Source organism: Drosophila biarmipes, chromosome 3L (genome assembly GCF_025231255.1).
Source record: "Drosophila biarmipes strain raj3 chromosome 3L, RU_DBia_V1.1, whole genome shotgun sequence".
Taxonomy (NCBI): Eukaryota; Metazoa; Arthropoda; class Insecta; order Diptera; family Drosophilidae; genus Drosophila; species Drosophila biarmipes.
In genome coordinates this window covers 19,990,932-20,011,879 of record NC_066613.1, presented here as the reverse complement: position 1 = coordinate 20,011,879, position 20,948 = coordinate 19,990,932, and the positions used below count along the sequence as shown (strand labels likewise).

General features: G+C 43.4%; 4 protein-coding genes across 11 annotated transcripts in view; 1 reads left to right on the top strand and 3 right to left on the bottom strand.

Annotated features, from left to right (window-relative positions):
• The window catches only part of LOC108034899 (pericentrin), a 28,869-nt gene extending 11,483 nt beyond the window's left edge, over window positions 1-17,386 (bottom strand). For 2 of the 7 annotated variants that reach the window (XM_017110116.2, XM_017110119.2), the window contains exons 1-5: window positions 12,660-13,129; window positions 6,437-8,455; window positions 5,480-6,373; window positions 5,048-5,188; window positions 4,661-4,876 (exon numbers count right to left, since the gene is read on the bottom strand). In XM_017110116.2, coding sequence (XP_016965605.1) covers window positions 4,661-4,876; window positions 5,048-5,188; window positions 5,480-6,373; window positions 6,437-8,455; window positions 12,660-12,686 — 3,297 coding nt within the window. In that variant the 5' untranslated portion in view covers window positions 12,687-13,129. Of the gene's footprint in view, window positions 1-2,503; window positions 2,831-4,660; window positions 4,877-5,047; window positions 5,189-5,479; window positions 6,374-6,436; window positions 8,456-11,226; window positions 11,513-12,659; window positions 13,130-17,304 lie in introns of those variants that run through there. The other 5 variants (XM_017110121.3, XM_017110122.3, XM_050886750.1 and 2 more) reach the window with 4 other exon arrangements.
• On the bottom strand, window positions 463-1,708 carry LOC108034901 (putative odorant receptor 71a). 2 transcript variants are annotated; one of them, XM_017110127.1, is made up of 3 exons: window positions 893-1,708; window positions 570-836; window positions 463-516 (listed from the first exon to the last, which is right to left on the bottom strand). In XM_017110127.1, exons 1-3 carry the CDS (start codon window positions 1,706-1,708, stop codon window positions 463-465), a joined length of 1,137 nt encoding a protein of 378 aa, XP_016965616.1. The 2 variants fall into 2 exon arrangements, with proteins under 2 accessions (XP_016965616.1, XP_016965617.1); XM_017110128.1 differs by having other exon boundaries at window positions 938-1,708.
• On the bottom strand, window positions 13,660-17,561 carry LOC108034900 (myb-like protein I). Its single transcript, XM_017110126.3, has 3 exons — window positions 17,505-17,561; window positions 17,305-17,394; window positions 13,660-16,190 (listed from the first exon to the last, which is right to left on the bottom strand). The coding sequence occupies exon 3, from the start codon at window positions 16,116-16,118 to the stop codon at window positions 14,196-14,198; it is 1,923 nt and encodes a 640-aa protein (XP_016965615.1). The 5' UTR covers window positions 16,119-16,190; window positions 17,305-17,394; window positions 17,505-17,561; the 3' UTR covers window positions 13,660-14,195.
• Window positions 17,562-18,198: 637 nt separating this feature from the next.
• LOC108035476 (glycine--tRNA ligase) lies at window positions 18,199-20,768 on the top strand. Its single transcript, XM_017111126.3, has 2 exons — window positions 18,199-18,267; window positions 18,356-20,768. The coding sequence occupies exon 2, from the start codon at window positions 18,602-18,604 to the stop codon at window positions 20,642-20,644; it is 2,043 nt and encodes a 680-aa protein (XP_016966615.1). The 5' UTR covers window positions 18,199-18,267; window positions 18,356-18,601; the 3' UTR covers window positions 20,645-20,768.
• Window positions 20,769-20,948: the final 180 nt, after the last annotated feature.

The following is a 20,948-nucleotide window of genomic DNA, read 5'->3' as shown; positions in this document are numbered from 1 at the left end:
GTGCGATACAGATTCTACAATCAGTATTGAATTGTAAAAATAAAATAAAAACAATTTGGAACCCGAATTTTAAATGATTTTTTAAGATTTTGTTAAGTATTTTTTCAAGAATAACAATACTTTGAGTTGATTTCAGATCGATTTAGGGAATTCTGAAACGCATTTCCTTTGTATCCCAATGTTTATTTGGAAACAGCACGTTTTGCCACAGTCAAAGCTTTCTTTCCCCGCAAATCAATGTGTAAGTAAAATCTGAATTTTATTTTCGTCACTTGCAATTCTACATTTCATGTGCACTCAACATATAGTATATATAGGAATACGTGTATTTCGTGCAATGCTACAATATATTTTTAGAACTTTGCATAACAAGACGCGGCAATAAATCTCCAAACGAGCTGCGAAATCTTTGGGCTAATCCAAAATAGAAAGCGAAGTGTTTCATAGAGTACAACTCCCTTCCTATTGGTTCATGTTGAGCAGCAAGGCCAGCAGGCTGTAGGCTTGGTTCATGGTCTAAAAAATAGGGATGTCGTACAAAGGGAATCTCAGAATACAAGCTCTACAACCTTGGTAAACAGAGGCAAGCCAACATGAAAAAAGCCACCGGCTTTTAAGGTCATGGGTCGATTTAGGTAGACCATAAACATAAGGATGAGTCGGCGGATCCGAGGATTCATATCCGGCCAATCGGAATTATACATACAATCGGTCAACATATTTGCAGAATCGATGACAGCATTACCATAAATGCTGGGCAGCATAATTTGCATGATCATGGCCAGTAAGTACTGGATCATGGCAGCAAATCCTGGTAGATCCTGCATGACGGGACTCTATTTAGGAGGTGACACTGTTATAACCCATTAGAAATTCCCAATTTTATACTGACCATCTGCATACTGTATATGGTGAAGCAAATAATCAAGGAACTGACCAGAATTTGGGTGAAAGTGCTCTTCGAAATAAAGTCCTCAATGTCCAGAGCCTGTCTTTTTAGCCTGCGATGCACATGCACCAGTTCCAGGAACTTCTCCCTTAGCTTCCTATCGTCATGCCGAAGGCTACTCAATCGCTGACCCAACATTCGCAAGCAGAGCGATAGGTGCAGCATCATATACCAATTAACACCATCCATGGTTATGTTGCAAATGCAGACAATGGGAATGGTGATGGCCTCATAAATGAAGGGATACCAAAACAGATTCGGCTGATGCCAATCGAAGGGTATCCACATCCAAAAGGGCAACCGATTGGGAATATCGAACAGCGGTTGGATCACAATGAAGGGTATCACACCGGCACTGCACATCACGTAGAAAATGAAGACGCGGCTGTATCTGCGGTGCTCGAACTTCCACATGTCCACTTCCTGTTTGCTCTTCAACTCAAACAGATCCGAGGTGCTCCATTCGTTCAAAATCCCCTGGGCCACATGGGCATATTTCCAGTTGTTCAGCATTTTGGCCCCCAAAGCTGTGGTGGTCAGGCCGATCAGCAGGACATCGGCTGTATGATGTATATCCCTGCTCATCATGGCCTCCACCCACAAAAGCACCATAAAAAGCATGGTGAAGGGAATGTGCAGAAGATATCCCCGCCAGTTGGTCCAATTCGGCCGAGGAATCGATCCCTTCTTGGGCCACAGACGCCACCATTCCAGAATTCCCGTCAGGTAACGCACTGGCCGAATTCGGTCGTAATTCATGTTGCAAGTTCAAACTCTGATTAATGTAATACCCGTTCGAAATTGCTTTATAAAGGGCAGGGCTAATTGATTTCCTTGATTGCTTAATTTTGGGGGCGGTCCTTGGCCCTCAACTTTACAATTAAAATTCACTTAGCCCAGCCAGTTGGCTGATTTACATGAATCTTTACAGGTTTCTAGAGACCATGAAGTGACGTTCGAGAACCTTTTCAGAACTTTTCATATTTAAATTCTCTAATATTTTAAGGATTTCTAAAAAAATACCTTTTCGAATTGATAATAATTTCAATCATGTCAAATAAGACTTGCGAGTTTATGCTATAAAATTCTTTTTAATTACAAATAATGTTCAGCAAATGAGATTTAATAAATAACTGTAGATTTCTTTAAAGCATATTTCATAATATGCCATCCCATAATATGCCATGCCATAATCTTAGTTTAGAGACCCCAAATCAATACCTAAGTTTGAGGACTCTCAACCGTTTTCTTGGGGCCCCGGGAAGTTGACTAAATATAACCCAAATAAAGATTCCAAGAGAAACCGAAAATTTTGCGCCTTGAACAAAAATAAACTCCTCATGGACCGATTGCGACTGGAAATGGGAATTCTTCGGTTTTAATTTCCTTATTTTTGGGGAGAAAGGGCAACGACTTTTCAAGTCGATTGGGAGAAAGACAAGTCTTTGACAAAGTGCAGACTGTTTGTTTACTTGGTCTGTGTGTTTTTTGGGAGACTTTTTGAGTGATGGACTCTAAAAAGTGTAGTTTGTTTAGTCATTTCCTTTTGCTTACTTTTGAAGTTCCTCTTTTAGATACGCAGTTTCCTCTCACTTTCATCAATATCTCGACACACCAAAAACCGTTAGATTTGAATCCAGGCACGAGCACAAATTTCCAATTTATGGACACAATAAAACCACTTAATTCAGTTGTTTGTATGTATAATTATTTTCCGCTTTTTGGCAATGATTTGCCTATTTTGCTCTTCACAAGAACCACTTGAAGATCGCGAAGATCTGTAGAATCTCTACGTAGAATTCTCTCCCACTCTCGGATAGTGAGATTGTATTTTATTCGGATGAATGAATTGGATCCGGTAAACAGAGACGTACGCACGCATTGAAGTCACGGAAAAGACTGAACGCCACCCCAAACACACAGCCCATTATAAAGGAAATGGACGGAGAGAGTGCGAGAGATCGGCGGAGATCCGTAGAGACCGCTGCAAGCAGTTCGCTGTACTGCTTGCTTTCCCTTTCTTTAACTGTGCGTGTTGTAATTAATTTAAATTTTACAAGCGTTAGTTTTGAAAATTTAGGCAGACAGAGGCACACATTAGTTTTTGAGGGGTTTTCAGGTCACTTCTCCCCTTGCCCTGCCAGAAACCGGTAGAAATCCGTAGAGACCCTTGCAAGAAGTTTACTGCTTGCCTTGCCTCTCTTTCGCTGTGCGTGTTAATTCAAATTTATGGGCGTTAATTTTGAAGTTAGGTAGAATCACTCTTTCGTTTGCGGGGGTGTTTCTGCTCCACTTTTCCCTCTTCATTAATCCCCATCTGAGCCACACTTCCTGCTTTGACTTTATGAGCTCCATTCGATGACTTCATTAGATTGGTGTGAAGTAAATAAAACATTTTGCTTTGACAGCAGGACGCGAATTTGGCGCGCTCTTGGTTAACTCTATATATATCTATCTTTGCATTGTCATATAGACCACAGAATGTCTGCGAAATTTGCTGTTGGCAAACAGAACGATCGGCACAGAGCCCCCACATGATACATATAAAAAACTATTTTCTGACAGCATAAGTGGGCCGGGAAATTGTTGGTGAACAGTGGTAGGGTTTTGTACCAGACTGATGTGAGTTTTCGGTATTTTAATAATGCGTAAACATACAGCAGATAAGAGAATATAAGATTATGGATAATATATATATTGGATTCATATACGGTGTTGAATACACAATAATATTATTATAATAAATGCAACATTTTTGTAACAATGATATTCCTGATAGATATTAATAGTTTTTTCTAAATTTAGCAATCTATTATCCCTACTCTACATGTTATCTCTAAAACCCTTCATAAACACAGTAGTTTTCCAACGATCTTATCTCGGAATATATTTATTCCCCCGATCAAAATGACCTTTAGCCAATATTCACTGTCAACACAAAGGCAAATCCAGCCGTCTTTGACCTTCGATGGATTTATTTTGGTGTCGTACAGAAGAACAACAAAAGGTGTCTCGGTAGAGCGCCACCAAAGGGGAGGTCTTCTGTATTTATCCCGTCCATCGGATGACACGTGGCCACCATATTTGGTGAGGAAGTGGGCAACGATGCGGCTGCTGGAAAGGATTGGGGCATCTGTCAACGATTCGAGGGGATCACTGACTGCCGGGTATAAATAGAGGCATGCCCAGGTATCAAAGTGCACACCGATTTAATGCTACATAATTCGAAGTGAGTTGAGAGTTCTTTTGGCACACGCTTGTGGCAGCATGATCTTCATGTTGCTCTGTTCTTAGCCCCCTTTCATTTTCTGCTCTTGCTTTCACTTGCAAATTTGGCTGCTTGACAAATTTCGCACGTTTTTTTCATGTGAGCTGCGTGCAGCGCGTTTAAAAATAATTTATGCTCGCCGAGAGATTTTAGCAAGGAGATGCTTTAAGATCAGGCAAATCATTAAAGTGAATCACGCAAACTACGTTTACTTAAGGCATTAAAAGAATGCTTAATTATGCAGCTTTTGATACTATGATTCCCAATAAATCGGAGAATAAATGTTTCCAAAACAAAATAAAAATTACAGGTGGTACAAATAAACTATTTGTCAATATTAATTTAAATTAAATGGTATGTCGTATCATTTGAGCCACAAAAACATGCTATGAGTTGGAAAGAGAAAAGCCATGCCACATGCCAGGGTGCACCTGTCAGCTCACCTGAATCTGCTGCTCCAACTCAGTGGCTATGTCCTGGCGAGCCAAAGCCAGTTGCTCCTGCAACCTCTTTTCATACTCCTCGATGATCCGCTGGATCACCTGCGATTCGTTATTGAAGTTCAGCTCGTCCTCATCGATGATGATCAGGGAGGTGTTCGCGAGTCCCTCCTCGGGACCCTTTTCCGGGCAGGTAGGAGTGGGCGATTCGGTTGCGGGCTGGGTTAGTTTTTGCATACGGGTGTTGATTGCAGGTAGTTACAATTGGTTTAGTTCGATTTATTGGGTTATAAAATACGGAGAGAAAAACAAGAATGGACATGCAGTTAGCTCAGTTAGTCAAAACAAGCTGATAGTAATGATTCTAGATTTAAAGAGGTTGATACACACCTTGTAGTCATCGTCACCCTGACGGCGTTCGTAGAACTTTATGCGGTCGCTCAGCTTGCGCACCTGATCCTCCTGAGCCCGTTTTAGCTCCTTGATATGAGTTTGGTAAAATAACTTCAGGTCGGAGATGTCCACAGAATTCTAGAAAAGAGTAATACAACATATGAATACATGGCGCACTAGCAAAATATAAATCTAATTAATTAAATCGATGCTAAATCTTAAGAGAGCGAAAAGTATTGAACAAAGAAACGGCTATTGATAATTACAATATTTACAACTAATGGAAATAATTACATGATTACATTATGATTCACTTTAAAATAATATTTATAAACCATTTTCAGACTCATTACGATTTTTTACAAATTAATATATGAAAACAATCTCTGCTTAAAAAAAATGCAAAATTAGGTTAAAATCCTGGCTTACATCTTTGCCTGCCTGTCCTGTGGTCTCTCCCAGGGAGTCCAATCCACAAGGAGTCATCTGCCTATGACTAGGACTTAGCAGCAGCTCTGCTCGCTTTCGTTTGCGGGGCGAAGGTTCCTTTGAGGCCACCGCTGATGCCGACTCCTCGGGCAGCTGATCCACCTCAGAGCACTCCGAGGAGCTGTCCCCAGCTTGGTGCTGCGACTTATGCGAGAAGACGTCATCCGAGAACTGCTTCTCCAGATCGGCACACTTGTGCTCAAAGTACTTGCGCAGCTCCTCCATTTGCTTGGCATGGGCTGCCTGCTGCATCTGTTCGCTACTCTGCTTCTCGCTCTCCCACTGATCGCGTGCAATCTTCAGCTCCTGGGCGCTCAGATCACGACACTGGGCAATCTGCTGGTTCAAATAGTCATCGAACTTGCGCTGAACCATCAGAAAGATGCGCTGCTCGTGTGGCAGCAAGTAGGTGTGGAACTGCTCGATCTGCTTGCTAAATGCTGGTGTCCACTCTGGATTTGTGGCCTGCAGACCCAACTCTTCGTTGGTCTGTAAGTGCGGCAGTTGTCTTTCCTTGGAGCTTCGCGACCCACGTTCCTCGTTGTCCGTGAGAAAGTGACGATCCAAATCGTCATCACTTTCGCTGATCAGATCCATGGAGATCTCTGACAAACGCTGGCCGGGATTACATTCCTGTTCCGGCCAAACGGCACTGGAACGTTTGACTGCCTCGATTGTCTCCTGAAGTTGGCGTCGCAAATTCTGCACCTCACTGCCCATACGATCTGAATCCGCTTGCAGTTTTTCACGCACAGTCAGCGATTGTTGCAGAGAATCGGTTAGCTTGGCAATCATCTCATCCCTCCGCGACATCTCCACATAAATGTCCAAAGTCTGTGGGTTAAAACAATATTGTACAAGATATTCACAGAAGGAATATGTAATAGAATAACTTACTGGTCCTCCAAGGTCATCCTGAAGTGTGCGATACTCCGTGGAGTTTGTCATCAGCGAACTGGAATCCCTAGCCGAAGCTGGACCCGCACTGGACTCCCTTCTGGCCGCCTCGAGTTGCAGATTCAGCGATGCCAGGCAGTTGTCCTTGGTCTCCAGTTGGGTATGGAGCTCCTGTACCTTGGCCTCCAGTTGCTTGAGCATGTTCAGGCTCACCAAACTGGAACTACTGCCGGCGGCCTTACTAGCACCTGCGTGCAATAGAGTTTTGGACTCATCAAGGGACAAGGATGGTGGATCTTGTTCCTCTTCGATGGTTGTGCTCATGGACATTAGTCTCTCGCTCTCCTCGGTGATATCCTCCAGAACATCCTTGGAGAACTCTGTGAGAGGCACTCGCTCCATTTGTTTTAGTTCCAGATTGTTGGAGCTGCTGGCTATTTGGGTTTGCTCAGCCTCCGTGGGCGAAAGTTTTGGAGCATTGTCCGTAATCAATTGCTGATTCATGGCCATCAACCGCAGCTTCATCAGTTGCAAGGAACTCTCCTCATCATCGTCATCATCTTCATCGTCATCCACTTCCAGAATGGTTAGCTCTAAGGGTTCGAGAGCCTCTGGTTTCAGGCGCAAAGTTTGCAAGGCTGTAGCTGTTTTGCGTTCCATGATCTGAGGTTCTTGTAGCGGAGGTAGCTTTAGGGTTTCAATTGTGGACGTAGCCCTAGTAACCTCTTCCACCCGATCTTCCTGCTCTTCATCCAGGTCCGTCACCAAATCATGTTTCTGTGAAGTATTGGCTGTTTCCTCAGCCTCGTATGTCACTTCGATCGATTCATTTGTGGCCACTATTTCCTCCATTGAGTGATCTTGTTCCTCGGTTATTTGGCTTTCATCCACCTGCGTTTCCTGAGGGGAACTGGCACTGATGGCCTCGCTATCTTCGGTTTTTTCTTCCCTTCCCAGAACTGGCTCCTCAGCCAATTCGGAAACATCATCGGTAGTGCTTTGGTTGCTTAAACTCTGATCCACTGACTCCTCATCCTCGTGCAGGGAATGCACGGGTTTCCTCTGCTCCAATGGCAAACTAATGTCAAAGTCATCGTCATCGGAGGAGTGACTCACCTCCACTTTGGAGGCAGCTGGAAGATTCGAGCCCTCCTCGCTCTCATCCTCATCGGCGACCAGGAAATGCTGAGCCAACTGACCACCAGAGAGCTGGGCATCATCGATACGAAACTCATCCGCATCCTCATCCTCGTCCTCGTCCGGATTGCTGCTCAAACTTTTGGCACTTGATTGCTTATCCTTTGGCCGGGCAAAGGCAGCCGCCTCCGATAGAGATTCCAGTGGGGAGTTCAGTTGCTCCTCCACCTCACTGATCTCGATGGCCTCCTCGATCTCCTCCTCTATGCTACTGCTAGTTGTGGTCGTTGTCGTGGCGGTTGTGGCCACAACATCGGCACTGCTCGTCGTAGTCGTCGTGGTTCTGGTTGTCTGTGGCTCGGCCATGTCAATGGTCATGGAACTGGTGGGTTGCTCAATGCTAAACGACGACACCGACTGATCCTCCTCCGTGAGACTGAGATTGTTCTGTCGCCTCAATAGTTCGGCGGTGTCCGTGGATGTGACCGCATATGGTGTGCTGCTCGATGTGACCCCTGTCCAGCTGCTCCGCGAGATTATGTAAGTGTGCGTGGAGTCATTGTCGGAGTCGCAATCATCTGCAGGTTCCTTATCGGACACACCAACAGCCACATGTTCCGTACTCTCAGGAGACTGTTGCTCACTCAAAGAAGTCGGCTGCTCGAATATAAAATTTAGCGTGGGTACGAACTCAACTTCCACACAAGTTGCTGCCGCTCCAGTGGCGCGAGATGTTGCTGCCGGCACTGATGTTGCTGCTGTGGATGTTGCTGCTGCTGTTGCTGTTGCCAATGATGATGTGGCGGGCAACTCTTCGAGAGCCGACGCCTCGATCGCCTTGTAGCTTACACTGGCGCTGGGCGGTCGGAGCAATGATGTGATCTGTAATGTAAATAAAGTATTATTAATGACCACTGTATTTATGTTTCTCCGAAGCGTATTTCTTTGATGAAATGCTCTTCAAAATTTCGCAATAAAATCATTACCTTTAATGGTTCGTTAAGAAAAAATTAGAAACAAAATATAATGAAAAGGGAAAAATAATTTATTTTTTTCAAAACTAAGTAATTATGATAAGTTTTTAAAAATAATCAATATAATAGCTTTTCCGTAGTTCCTTAGAGAACAAACATTTGATTACCATTTTAAAATTCTTGTAAAGAGATGGTCCAAGTATTTAAAAATGGTGATTTTCTCTTTTTTGTAAGTAATATACAAATCCCTAATTAATATATCATTTTTTATGTACTATTTTTTTTAATATAATGATTTAAATTTTAAGTATTTTAAAAAATGACTTTCTGCCTATATGGGGGGCTATTCATTAAATAATATATTTAAAATTTTAAAGTTTCGTATACCTCAACTAACATGTTAAAATAAAGGTAAAATAGTTTACATTTCTACTGAAAGACAGACGGAAATAGCAATTTATTACTCAAGATATAATACCATTTAAAAAAGACATTCGTCTTATAACATTTCACCGCCCTCAGAATGATAGAACACTCGGATTTGTTTGAAAAACAAATGAAAACAAGAGCAAGTTTTGATTTTCCGCTGGCCCACTTGTTGTGCCACCAGGCCGTGCCACTTGAGTTTGAGGCAACACGCGTCTGCCGCCATAAATTTATATTCTAGATTTTGATTCGATTTAATGATGTCACCCAGTTGTCAACGTCCGCGACGCATTGTGAGGATTCCTTTCGGGGTCCCCTGTCGCCGGCGCAGTCTTTGTGGCCCACTAAACTTGGGCAAACGGTATTAAAAGGCGACGACTTTATTACGTAAACAAGGGCGATTGGAAAAGTAGAAAAGATACCAATGATATCTATTTGGCAACATTCAATTTCAAATTGACCTGCATCTCGAGTGTGGCTCGGTGGCCATCTTTTGGAGCAGGGAAAACCATTCCCCCGCCTCAACCATTCCTTGATGGATTGCAGCTGGGTCGGTCGTTGGGCTTCCCTTTAAATTATAATTAGAAACATTTGAGGCATCTTTATGTTTGGTAATAAAGTTCGCTTCGCGGAGGAGTTGCATATGCCAGAGTTATTTATTTTTGGACTTGCCCACATTAATTAAGAAATACGACTCTGTCCACTCGAGTGATGTATGTGTTCGAAGGTGTTCGAAACGTGTGCCACACATGCATCCGTTCCCGAATCGAGTGGGGAAATTTTTAAGGCATTTTCCAATTACATTTTTCACAGCTGGAGATCTAATTAGATCGCGTGCATTCTTTTATATATAGACATGTGCCAAGGCAATGCATTTGACGGTGGAATAATCGAATTTTTTTAACATATTGCGTGGATCCTACAGTAGATGTAAGATGTTGTAAGCAAACCGTACTGTTATAAAAATCAAAGTTTTATTACCATTTTATATTTACTTTGAAATAGCTCTATAAAATAATAGTGAAAGGACCAATAAAAGAAATTTGTCTGAAATTCTTTATCTATATTGCCTTTGCTTTCAAACATAGCACTCTATATCAACCAATCCCAGTAACTACTGTACTTGCAACATTTGCAAAAGACATCATATTTTCCACATTCCTCATACGACATGTAGGTCAGGCCGTAACGCTTGACAAACTGTTCAGAATATTAGCGGAAATCGTTTGTGAAAAACTTTTCCAATTCCTGGCCACATGGTAATGTGAACGTCCTTGAACTTGTCAGGTTAAAGACAACCCAGCCAGGAGGTCCCAGTCCTGCGATAAGGATATCGGGATAACAAATTTGCCACCATAACCATGACAACGGATTTTCTTCGAGTGTGCGTGCCTCTTTGTATGGCGAAAAGAAAGCGAAAGTTTTTCCCACCTTCTTGCAAATATTTCAATTTGTTGCTATAGTTTGGACCTCTTTCGGGGGCCGTTGTTTGGGTGTGACACACATTTCAGGCGGATCGTCGGAGGCTTTTGCACTTCGGCGACTAATAACAACAGTGCCACTCCCCCTCGAACAGGCGAAAGGGGCGCAGGACCTAGCCCAACGTCTGTGTTAATGGCGCTGCCGCCTTTCCTTTGATTTTCCACAAGATATTGTCGATAGACCCTCAATAATGGCACGCATATTGGCGAAAGTGATTAAATTAATAGCTTTGTTCGGCGAAAAATTGACAGTGAAATATGTCGAGGAAAAGTAAAATGAGTTTAGGGAAAGGATTTTCTTTTGCGTTGTTACAAGAAAGGTTATATCATTTTTCAGGCGTCATTTTAGGCGGATTTTTAAAAGTTTTTGCACTCAACTTACTCGGAAAATAAATGAATTTTAGAGAAAGTGGTATATTAGATCGCCTAACAAGGGGATACAACAATTGTATCTCATAAAAATAAATTTAAAAAATAAATATATATATTTTTTATAATTTATTTCAATAGCACAATATTCTTTTTTAAAGACTTAAAAACGTATAGGGATGATATCTTAGTAAATATAGTATTTGGTAGTACTATTCCAGTAATAAGATATACATTTTCGATCTTTTCTTACTAAATAATACATAGATATCCCCACTGCAATAACGAGCACTAATGTGCCTCATTATCGGGCGGTTTCGAATGATATTAACACACTTTGGGTGTCGAGTGATGCAAATGACACCGGGGGATGTTAAAGATCACGTTGCCGACAATAACTCACATGCAATTTCCCCATTTCGCCGCCCGCCTCGCATTCGACTCAATTCCGCGATGAAGTTATCTCAATTAAATGCAATTTACAGTCACTTAAAAAGCCCATCTATCGACAATCGCTATTATGAGTTACATTGTGCAAAGTTTTACGTATATGCAAATGGCTTGTGGATTTTTTTTAAACCACTTTATGGGCACTGGCACTGCACTTTTATCTTTTTAGAGCTATAAATGTGCGGGAAAGCGAAAGACGAGCGACGCGACCGCCTGCAGTGCAAGTTCTTTTATAAATAAAACGCCAGAAGAGGCATTCAATTGAAATCAGTCACTCAATCCGAGGAAAATCAAAAGAAAAGCGTTGGGAAAGAGCAGCGCCGGAGAGGCCGAGCGGCTGAGAGCGAGTGCCGCGGAAATTTGCAACGCGGTTCCAAGCGGTTCCGTGCACCGAATGCTCGACGCTCCCATTTTTTATTTATAAACAACATTTATATGTGGAACATAAAGCGCGGCAGTGTGTTGTGTGGGCAACATTTGTTGCCAGAATGGCGAGATTTTGATAAGGGGAAGTAAATTCCCATACAGTTGATAAAAGTTAAGGTCACAACAAAAAAATGGGAAATTGTAGGGATTGATCAAGGCAAATATTTAAAATACCTAAATATTTTTGGTGTTTCTCTAAAATGCCTTATATTTTCCTTTACATTCATTAATTGTTCGTTTATAGTATGAGGAAAAAATTTCTAACATTAATCTTAAATTTTAAAAAAAAACAATAAGAACATTAGAAAATATTTCATTTTTGAAAGGTTTATTTCTTTTTTTTTGAAGATTATTTTCATAATTCTACTTAGTAAAATAATAATTATAATAATTATATAGTATAATTATAATTAGTAAAATAAATTCAATTCATACAACAAATTTTTTAAAAATAGGGATAAAAAAACAGAAAAAAAATATTTTTTAAAAATTATTTTTGAAGTAAAGTTCTTAAACAAAACTTCAAAGTATCAAGAATTATTCAAAATAGAACAAAAAATATTGAAAAGTTATATTAAAAACCATTAAAACCTTGTGAATAAAAAGTGCTGCATACTTTGTAGAGCAAATATTCAAAGGAAAAAAAATGTATTTAAAGATCTAATACATTTTTTTCGATCATATTTTAACTTAAGGGCTTTCCACTGTAGATTGTTGAAAATATTCTGAAGGGCCGTCTAATCGAAAGTTCAAAGGCGCATTTAATTTCGATTTCATTTGTAAACACACTTGAAAAACAAGGCGCTCTGTTTGTGGATCGTGTGTTCTGAAAAATAGTTTCAACGCATACTCCTACTTTTGTGGATCGCGTATGGAACATTCCGCGGGAGAAAATGATGGATGCTCTGTGCTCCCCAACGGGTTAATACTTCAGTGGATTCCCCAGCTTGTTGGGCTTACCCAGTCGTATAGAGTGTACAGATTCATGGTGCCTGCACTTGAACCAAATAATTTATGGCCTATTCCCCGGCTTCTTGGCCGCCTTTGTTGACACTTGCGCCTGTCAGTTGGGCATATTCCTATACGCCTTAGGAGCGGCCCATATGCGAACCATTTTCTTGTTGATGTTTACGATGGGATTTGGGTGACACGATATTTCTTAATTTTTTCGGGTTGATTTGCTCACAAACACAGAATAATTTTGTAGGTTATGTTGGACACTTTACGTAAAATTTGAAATTTCTCGAATTTAAAAGTTCTACACTAAGACACACACAATGAGGGGAAAACTAGCTACTAAAACTGGCACTTCTAATCGAACATTATATGATTTGGTAGTGCTCCTCGAAGGAGAAAAAAATGGTAAAATCGAAACTAAAAAAATATTTTGTGCAACCGATCTGAAACAGTTGCACGTAAACGCGAGCGCGATGCAACTGAGAACCAAATCCATTGCGAAGAGTCTTTTATTTTTGGGTCTCGGGGGATGAACCCTCTCTATTTCTCCACTCCCCAATACTGTAACGCTCAGTGAAGCACGACGCAAGATTGTTTAAAAATAATCAATCGTAAACAAAAACTGTTGCAGTGCCATCGAAATGGGGAGAGTCAAACAGAGAAAAAGAGAATTCGTTAGGGTAATCCCCATATCGGGGGAGAAACAAAGAGAAATCCCAGAGATAAAAGGGGAGAAAAGTAATTATGTTTTATCAGCGGTTCTAAAAATATGTTTCAAGCAAAGATTGGCATTTACAGAATTGTGTGATAAGGAATAATTTAAGGAGGTGTGAAAATATTTATGGCCCCTAATGGGACGTTTATGTATAGGCTTACAAAAGATACAACTTCCCAATTGGTAATAGCCCCAATTTATAGCATCACAAAACATCTTTAGTACTACAGGAGTAACTATAATAGATCTCAATAATATCTTAAATGCAATAAAAACTCATTCTTATACATGTTAATATCAAAAATTTATTTACATCTACTTGTTATTGCTTGTCCATAGTTAGTCTTAGAGAACTGAATATGCCAGTATCCAATCTGTATATTCGTACAAAAATATCATTCGATTAGTGTAAATATATTCCTTAATACACTGTTTAACAATTGCTAGTCAGTTATTGTGTTGAAAATTCTTTTAATTCTATTAAATATTTCCATATTTTCTAGGCATCCAGTCGTAAGGCGATTTTCTCTTCCCCGCGGGGCTAATATTGTCCTGTTTCTTGTTTTTGTATTTAAAAAATGCAATACAAATTGTAAATGTCAATCAAAAATTGCTCCTTATAAGTCTCTGTTCAATTTGGCAGAGCATGTTTGTGCTTAGCTAATATTCAGTTAGTCCTTTGTCCTAAATAATTTGGCTAACGAACTTTAAATTCGAAAGGCGTCCAACAATTTGTGCTTTGTAGTTTCTCTGCGCTACAAAATTAGTTTAGTTAATCACATAAAAACGGCGAAATTTATGTAAATCCCATGCAACCTTATAGGTCAGTTGGGATTGCCGCCCTCCTTCTGCTTGAACTTGGTGGAGTATTTGTAGAAGTCTGACATCTCAAAGGGTTTGGTCACTTCTTTGTATGGCTGGAAGGTGGCCTGCTGCACTACGGTCATGTTCTTTGGCGACTCGATGCGAATTTCCGGCGATAAGCTGGCTGTGGCCACGGTTAAAGGCGGCGATACCAGAGCTGTTTGTACTGCATTGCCATGACCATGCCCGGATGTAATGCCACTCCCACTGTGATTCAGATTCTGGTTTTGACCCTGGTTTGCAGGTGGTGGTCTCGGTGGCGGTGTGGGCTGCTGCATTTGACTTGGCTTAGGTGGTAGGTTTCGCAGCGCCGGTATGTCCAGCGGTTCCAGTGGATACGACACAGAAATTCCCAAAGTCTGCTCCATAGCGTTGAGGTACGATGTCGACTGACTGAGCAATGCTTTCGAACTGGTATTCACCGCATAGCTGGCACTTGGATAGTTCTGTGCTGGCCGCTGGTTGGACATGGAATAGTGACGACCGGCCACCGACATCGATTGAGAGGAGAGTTTGGCGCGCGGCTTACTCGTTACCATGGCTGCTGCTCCGGGATTACTACTGCCATTACTGCTGCCAGCTGGACTGTGCGGCTGTGAATCCATTTGCCTTATAACAGCAGGTCCGTCCAGCGATGATTCCATCCACTGCTTCGATTTGGGTTTCTTTTCTATGGTCGTGGACGAGGATGACAAAGAGATCTCATCGTGCGGCGGATAGCGACTGGGTGGCATGGGCACCGCCAGCATATCGCTGGAATGCGATTTAACCTCGATTATACCCAATTGCGGAGGTGTTAAGGGTGCTATGTGTGACTGAGAACGCCAGCGGTATTGCTGCTGGTGCTGGGCTGCCTCCATATCCACAGAGACGTAGCTGGGAGCCAAGGATATGGCATCCAGTTGTCGCTGATGAAGCAAAGGATTACGCTGCTGCTGTTGCTCATAGCTGTGATTGCTGGGCGAAGCAAGAGGTGAAACATACTTCTTGATGTTCTGACTTGATTTGATGAAGCCACCCTCATTGTAGCTTTGATGGGTGGGCGATAAGTAATACTTATCGCACTGCACTATAATTGGCTGCTGTTGGGGAGCCACTTGCGGCGGTTGCCTCAAAGTGGCCACATTCGAGGAGTTCGCCGAGTACATGGAGATGACATCCGGCTGTGATCTCTGGTAGTTCATGTTCATCGCCAGATGCGCTTGTTGCTGGTGCTGCTGGCGCATGTACTGCATTTGACTGGGCGTGGGTGTGGGTCGCTTCTTCAGGGCGCTCTTCACCAGCGGCGGTTGCTGTTGCGCCTGCTGCTGGGCCACGCCTATTACCAGCATATCGCCCGCCCCCGCCGACGAGGAGGGCTGGTAATTGTCGTATTCCGAACTGCGATTCGATAGCGTTTCCGACTGCCGATTGTTATTGTTGTTAGTCATCTGGCTTTCCCGACTCTCTCGGCTCGTCGTGCTTTGTTTCCTTCTCAGAACAGAGTTGTTTTCCCTGGCCAGGGCCTGAAGCTGCTGCTCATGCTTGTACTGTGTGGCTAGTTGGACGAAAAACTCATTGACTGTCATCTGCTCATAGTTGCCATTGATAATGGCCGTCTCTTGCTTCTGGATTTGCTGCAGCAGCCAGCTCTTTTCGCTCAGACGCTGCTCCAAAGCATTTTTCCTGGCCTCTAGATTTTCCCTCCTAACCTTTGGATCATCCTCGTTTTTGTTGTTATTGTTGTTGTTGTTGTGGTGGTTGCTACTGCTGCTGTGGTTATTGTTTATATTATTCGTGTTGTTGTTGTTGTTGAGGTGGTTCGTGGAGTTGCTGGTAGTTGCCGCCTGTTCTTCATCTTTAAGACTGGCCATATTTCTGCTCTTGGGCGCTTTCAATTGCATCGCCAGTGGTTGCTTGGGTTCGTCGGCTTCGTTGGTGGGTTGTAGGTGCGGGTTTTGATAGTTCGGGGGATCCTAGAAAAGACAAGCAGTCTTCGATCAGTCGCCTCCTAAGCTGGTTTTTAGTTTTATGTGATTTATGTTTTTGGTTTGGGGTATTCTACTAGATCTGATACTATACATTTGATAAAGATGTAGTTGGTCTAATACGTAAAGATTTATATAACCATTTTTGGTTAAATGATCTTATCAGAAATTTGGTCTTGAGTTGCTTAATTGGTAGCTAAAAATTTCAAAATCTAAGCTTCTTTGACACTTTAATTCTTTTTTATTATTGAAAAAAATCTAAATTAAACTGATATTTAAATAAGGGATTTTAGATATTATTTATAGGCCTGCTATTTATGAAAATCTATATTTTTTTTTTGGATTCTATTAGGTAACTTTTTTATAATCTAAGAAAAACGTGTGACAATATTAAAGGGTATTTTTGCAGTTAATTCGAACTGGTGTTAAAAATATTATAAAGATGTCTCCAGTATGGTATGAAACGACTTAGTATCAGATCTGTTGAAGGACTCACAAATGATTTTAGTCAGAGTTAGCTTTTTAAAGACGTGCACTAGATTATTGGGATGCTCTTTGTTGTATGTACAGACTTAGTTTTTGTTTGTTTCCGATTCCAGCCCGTTTCATCACGCACCACAACCACTGTAAACCTTGAAGCGAACCCTCTCCGAAAAGCGCCCAGAACATTAACCCAAACATAGAGGAGCTCGATGAGGTGTTATTTGTTTGCTGTGTGTGTTTTTCTTATGACTTTTTTCGTACAGTCTTCTATTTTTTGTCGTTGCTGCGGCCTTCATGGCCGGCGATGACTTAATATCAAACGTGCAAAAGTCGTTGAATTAAGTGCGCGCCTACAGTGGATGCTCGCTGAGAGGAACCAAACTGGTTTTCCCCGCTTCTCCAAGGGCTTTCGCTGTGGGGGTTGGTTTCTAATTAAAGAACCTCCACTGTGCACGCACACATGTACAGACAACTACGCTTATGACTAACAAATAAATAAATTATAATGCATAATTTAGACACATCGATTGGCCCACACACACACACTTAAAAACGAGAACAACAACAAAAACAGGTCAAGAACGGAAAACGGTAAAAACAAAAACAACTTCTCACTCACCGAACGAAGACCTCTGTTGTTGTTTTTGCTGCTGCTGCTGCTTCTTCTTGCGTCGTAAAAACAAACAAGAACCGTTATGCTGGGCAGCGCCTGTGAATGGGTTAATTGTTAATTGTTTGCCATGGCAATTTTGGCAAATTAGCCAAAGTATAAGTAGTAGTAGTTACTCAAGTGAGAGGAAATGGGAGGGAGGAGCACACCTTTCCGTTTTATCGCTGGAAATGCGGTCGCATAGCGTCGGTGCTGGTGCAACGCCGCGTCCTCTCGCAGGAAAACCAAGAAAACTGGTGTTATTTCCACTTCAGCTGCGTGCTTTTCACTTTGTGCGCTGCGCGTTTGAGCAATTGGGGTGTGGGGCACTTGAGCGCGGCTTAACTAAATCATAAATTGAGCAAATTATACGGAAAAACTCGCAAGAAAACAGATTGCAATGCTGCGCCTACATAATTAAACAAAAACTGCACGCACACACACGCACCGCGGGCAGTGTTGGAAAGCGGCCGGGCACCTTTCGTGCTGTTAGGGGCGAGAGATCGCTATGTTAGCGAAGTAACTGTGAGAAAGTCACGGGAACGGCAACAGTGATTTCAGAATGATAATAAAATAGGTGTTATTGTCTTAAAGAATATTTATTTATTTACCTACTTGCTAAGTTTTATTATTTTTAATTTTTATCATCATTAGTAGACATTGGAATATGCAAAACAATATCTAAGAAAACACGTATACTTATATATTTTATATATTTAGCTTTTAAATGTAACATTTAATTTGTATTTTATTTTATTTCCTTCCTTTTTAAGATTTTTTCCAGTCACTTTGCAGGCCTTGCCAGTAGTATTAACATTGCTCATCACTTCCCGCTCTGTTAACCGCAGACAGTGTTGTGTAGCGACTGCCGTTGCAGTGTTGCACGCCGGCCGACAGAACACTCATCCAACGAAATTGCATCCGCAAGTGAAGGTATTTCGGCAGTTGCCAATTGGACGGTTTATTACATAAATTCGCGTTGTCCGGCTAGAAAATTAAAACCGTCTTTATGTCATTGCAGCTGTTGAAAGCGCTACCCCACCTGCGCAGCGCCACCTCAGCCGTGAGAAGTCCGTTAGCGAGAAAAACGTGGAGCGAGCACATTGCCACGAAAGTGTTTTTTGGCACCACCACCACAAAAGCTTCCTCCGCCGCCGCACCACCGCCCACTCAGCCGCAATCCTCGCCTTCAGCGCCACCCACGACCTGGGGCACCAAGAAGCAGCATAGAAAGGTCAAGCTAAGATCCGCAGCTGCCGAGTTCATCATGTCGAATTCGGAGATTGAGGCCCAGCTGGCTCCTCTGCGGGAGCGGGTCCAGGAGCAGGGCAACCTGGTGCGGGACCTCAAGGCCAAGGGAGCCCCCGAATTGGACGTGAAGAAGGCCGTGGCCGAGCTGAAGGCCCGCAAGAAGCTGCTGGAGGACAAGGAGCTCGCCCTGACCCCCAGCGTCGTGAGCTTCGATCGCGCCAAGATGGAGGATCTCCTCAAGCGCCGCTTCTTCTATGACCAGAGTTTCGCCATCTATGGCGGCATCACCGGCCAGTACGACTTCGGACCCATGGGCTGTGCCCTCAAGTCCAACATCCTGGCCCTGTGGCGTCAGTACTTCGCTCTCGAGGAGCAAATGCTGGAGGTGGACTGCTCCATTCTCACCCCGGAACCTGTGCTGAAGGCCTCTGGTCATGTGGAGCGATTTGCCGACCTGATGGTCAAGGATGTCAAGACCGGCGAGTGCTTCCGCCTGGATCATCTCATCAAGCAGGCTCTGGAGAAGCTGTCCAAGGCCAAGGAGGCCACTCCTGCCCTGCAGGCCGAGTGCGAGGAGATCATCATCAAGCTGGATGGCCTGAACAAGCAGGAACTGGCTGATGTGCTGGCCAAGTACAACATCAAATCTCCGCTAACCGGCAATGATTTGACCGAACCCATTGAGTTCAACCTGATGTTTGCCACCCAAATCGGACCCACTGGCCTGGTGAAGGGTTTCCTGCGGCCGGAAACTGCCCAGGGCATCTTTGTGAACTTCAAGCGGCTATTGGAGTTCAACCAGGGCAAGCTGCCCTTCGCGGTGGCCCAGATTGGCAACTCCTTCCGCAACGAAATCTCACCCAGATCCGGATTGATTCGAGTGCGCGAGTTCACCATGGCCGAGATCGAGCACTTCTGCGATCCCGTGCTCAAGGATCATCCCAAATTCGGCAATGTCAAGTCGGAGAAGATGACCCTTTACTCGGCCTGCAATCAGATGGATGGCAAGTCTGCCTCTCAGGTGGAAATTGGCGAGGCTGTGGCCACTAAGCTGGTGGCCAACGAGACACTCGGCTATTACATGGCCCGCATCCAGCAGTTCCTCCTGGCCATCGGCATCAAGGCGGAGTGCCTGCGCTTCCGCCAGCACATGTCCAATGAGATGGCTCACTACGCCTGCGATTGCTGGGATGCCGAGATCCTCACCTCCTACGGTTGGGTGGAGTGCGTGGGCTGTGCCGATCGCAGTGCCTACGATTTGGGTCAGCATACGGCGGCCACTGGAGTGCGTTTGGTGGCCGAGAAGCGGTTGCCGGTTCCCAAAACCGTGGAGGTCAGCGAGATTGTGCCCAACAAGCAGGCTTTGGGCAAGACCTTCAAGAAGGAGGCCAAGAACATTACGGATGCCTTGGCCAAGCTGTCGCTGGAGGAGATTACCAAGGTGGAGGAACAGTTGGCCGGCGATGGTCAGTACAAGCTGACCACAGCCGATGGCCAGAGCCACGAGCTCGGCAAGGACACCATCAGTGTGAAGCACTCTTCGAAAACGGTCCATGTGGAGGAGTTCATCCCGAGCGTGGTGGAACCGTCCTTCGGCATTGGTCGCATCATGTACTCCCTGCTGGAGCATAGCTTCCAGTGTCGCGATGGCGACGAGCAGAGATGCTACTTCACGCTGCCTCCCCTGGTGGCGCCCATCAAGTGCTCCATCCTCCCGCTGTCCAACAATACCGACTTCCAGCCCTACACCCAGAAACTTTCTTCGGCCCTGACCAAGGCGGAACTGTCGCACAAGGTGGACGACTCCAGCGGCTCCATTGGCAGGCGGTACGCCCGCACGGATGAGATTGCCATTCCCTACGGCATAACCGTCGATTTCGACACTCTGAAGGAGCCGCACACGGTGACTTTGAGGGATCGGAACACCATGAAGCAGGTGCGCGTCGGTCTGGAGGAGGTGGTGGGCGTGGTCAAGGACCTGTCCACGGCGCGAACCACCTGGGAGAAGGTCACCGAGCAGTATCCTCTGTTCGAGCAGCAGGAGGCCAGCAGCAAGTAACCGGATCGTCGACGAGTTTCTCACCCTTGACACGCATTTACAGAGTCGAAACGTTTTCTATTTCTTTTATACCTACGCTTAAAGTTCAATAAACAGGCAACATTTAATGCATCGCAGGCTGAAATCGGGTATGTTTTTATTTGCTGGGAAAGCTAAGTTTATTCTTATTCTTGAAAAAACACAAATACTCATGCTTATTTAATAAAAATAGGCGCTATAAAATAACTTTTTAAAACTTTTCAGTGCTTAAGCATCAATAAAATATTTTCTTTTTATGATATAAAAGACAGAAAACTTTAGAGAT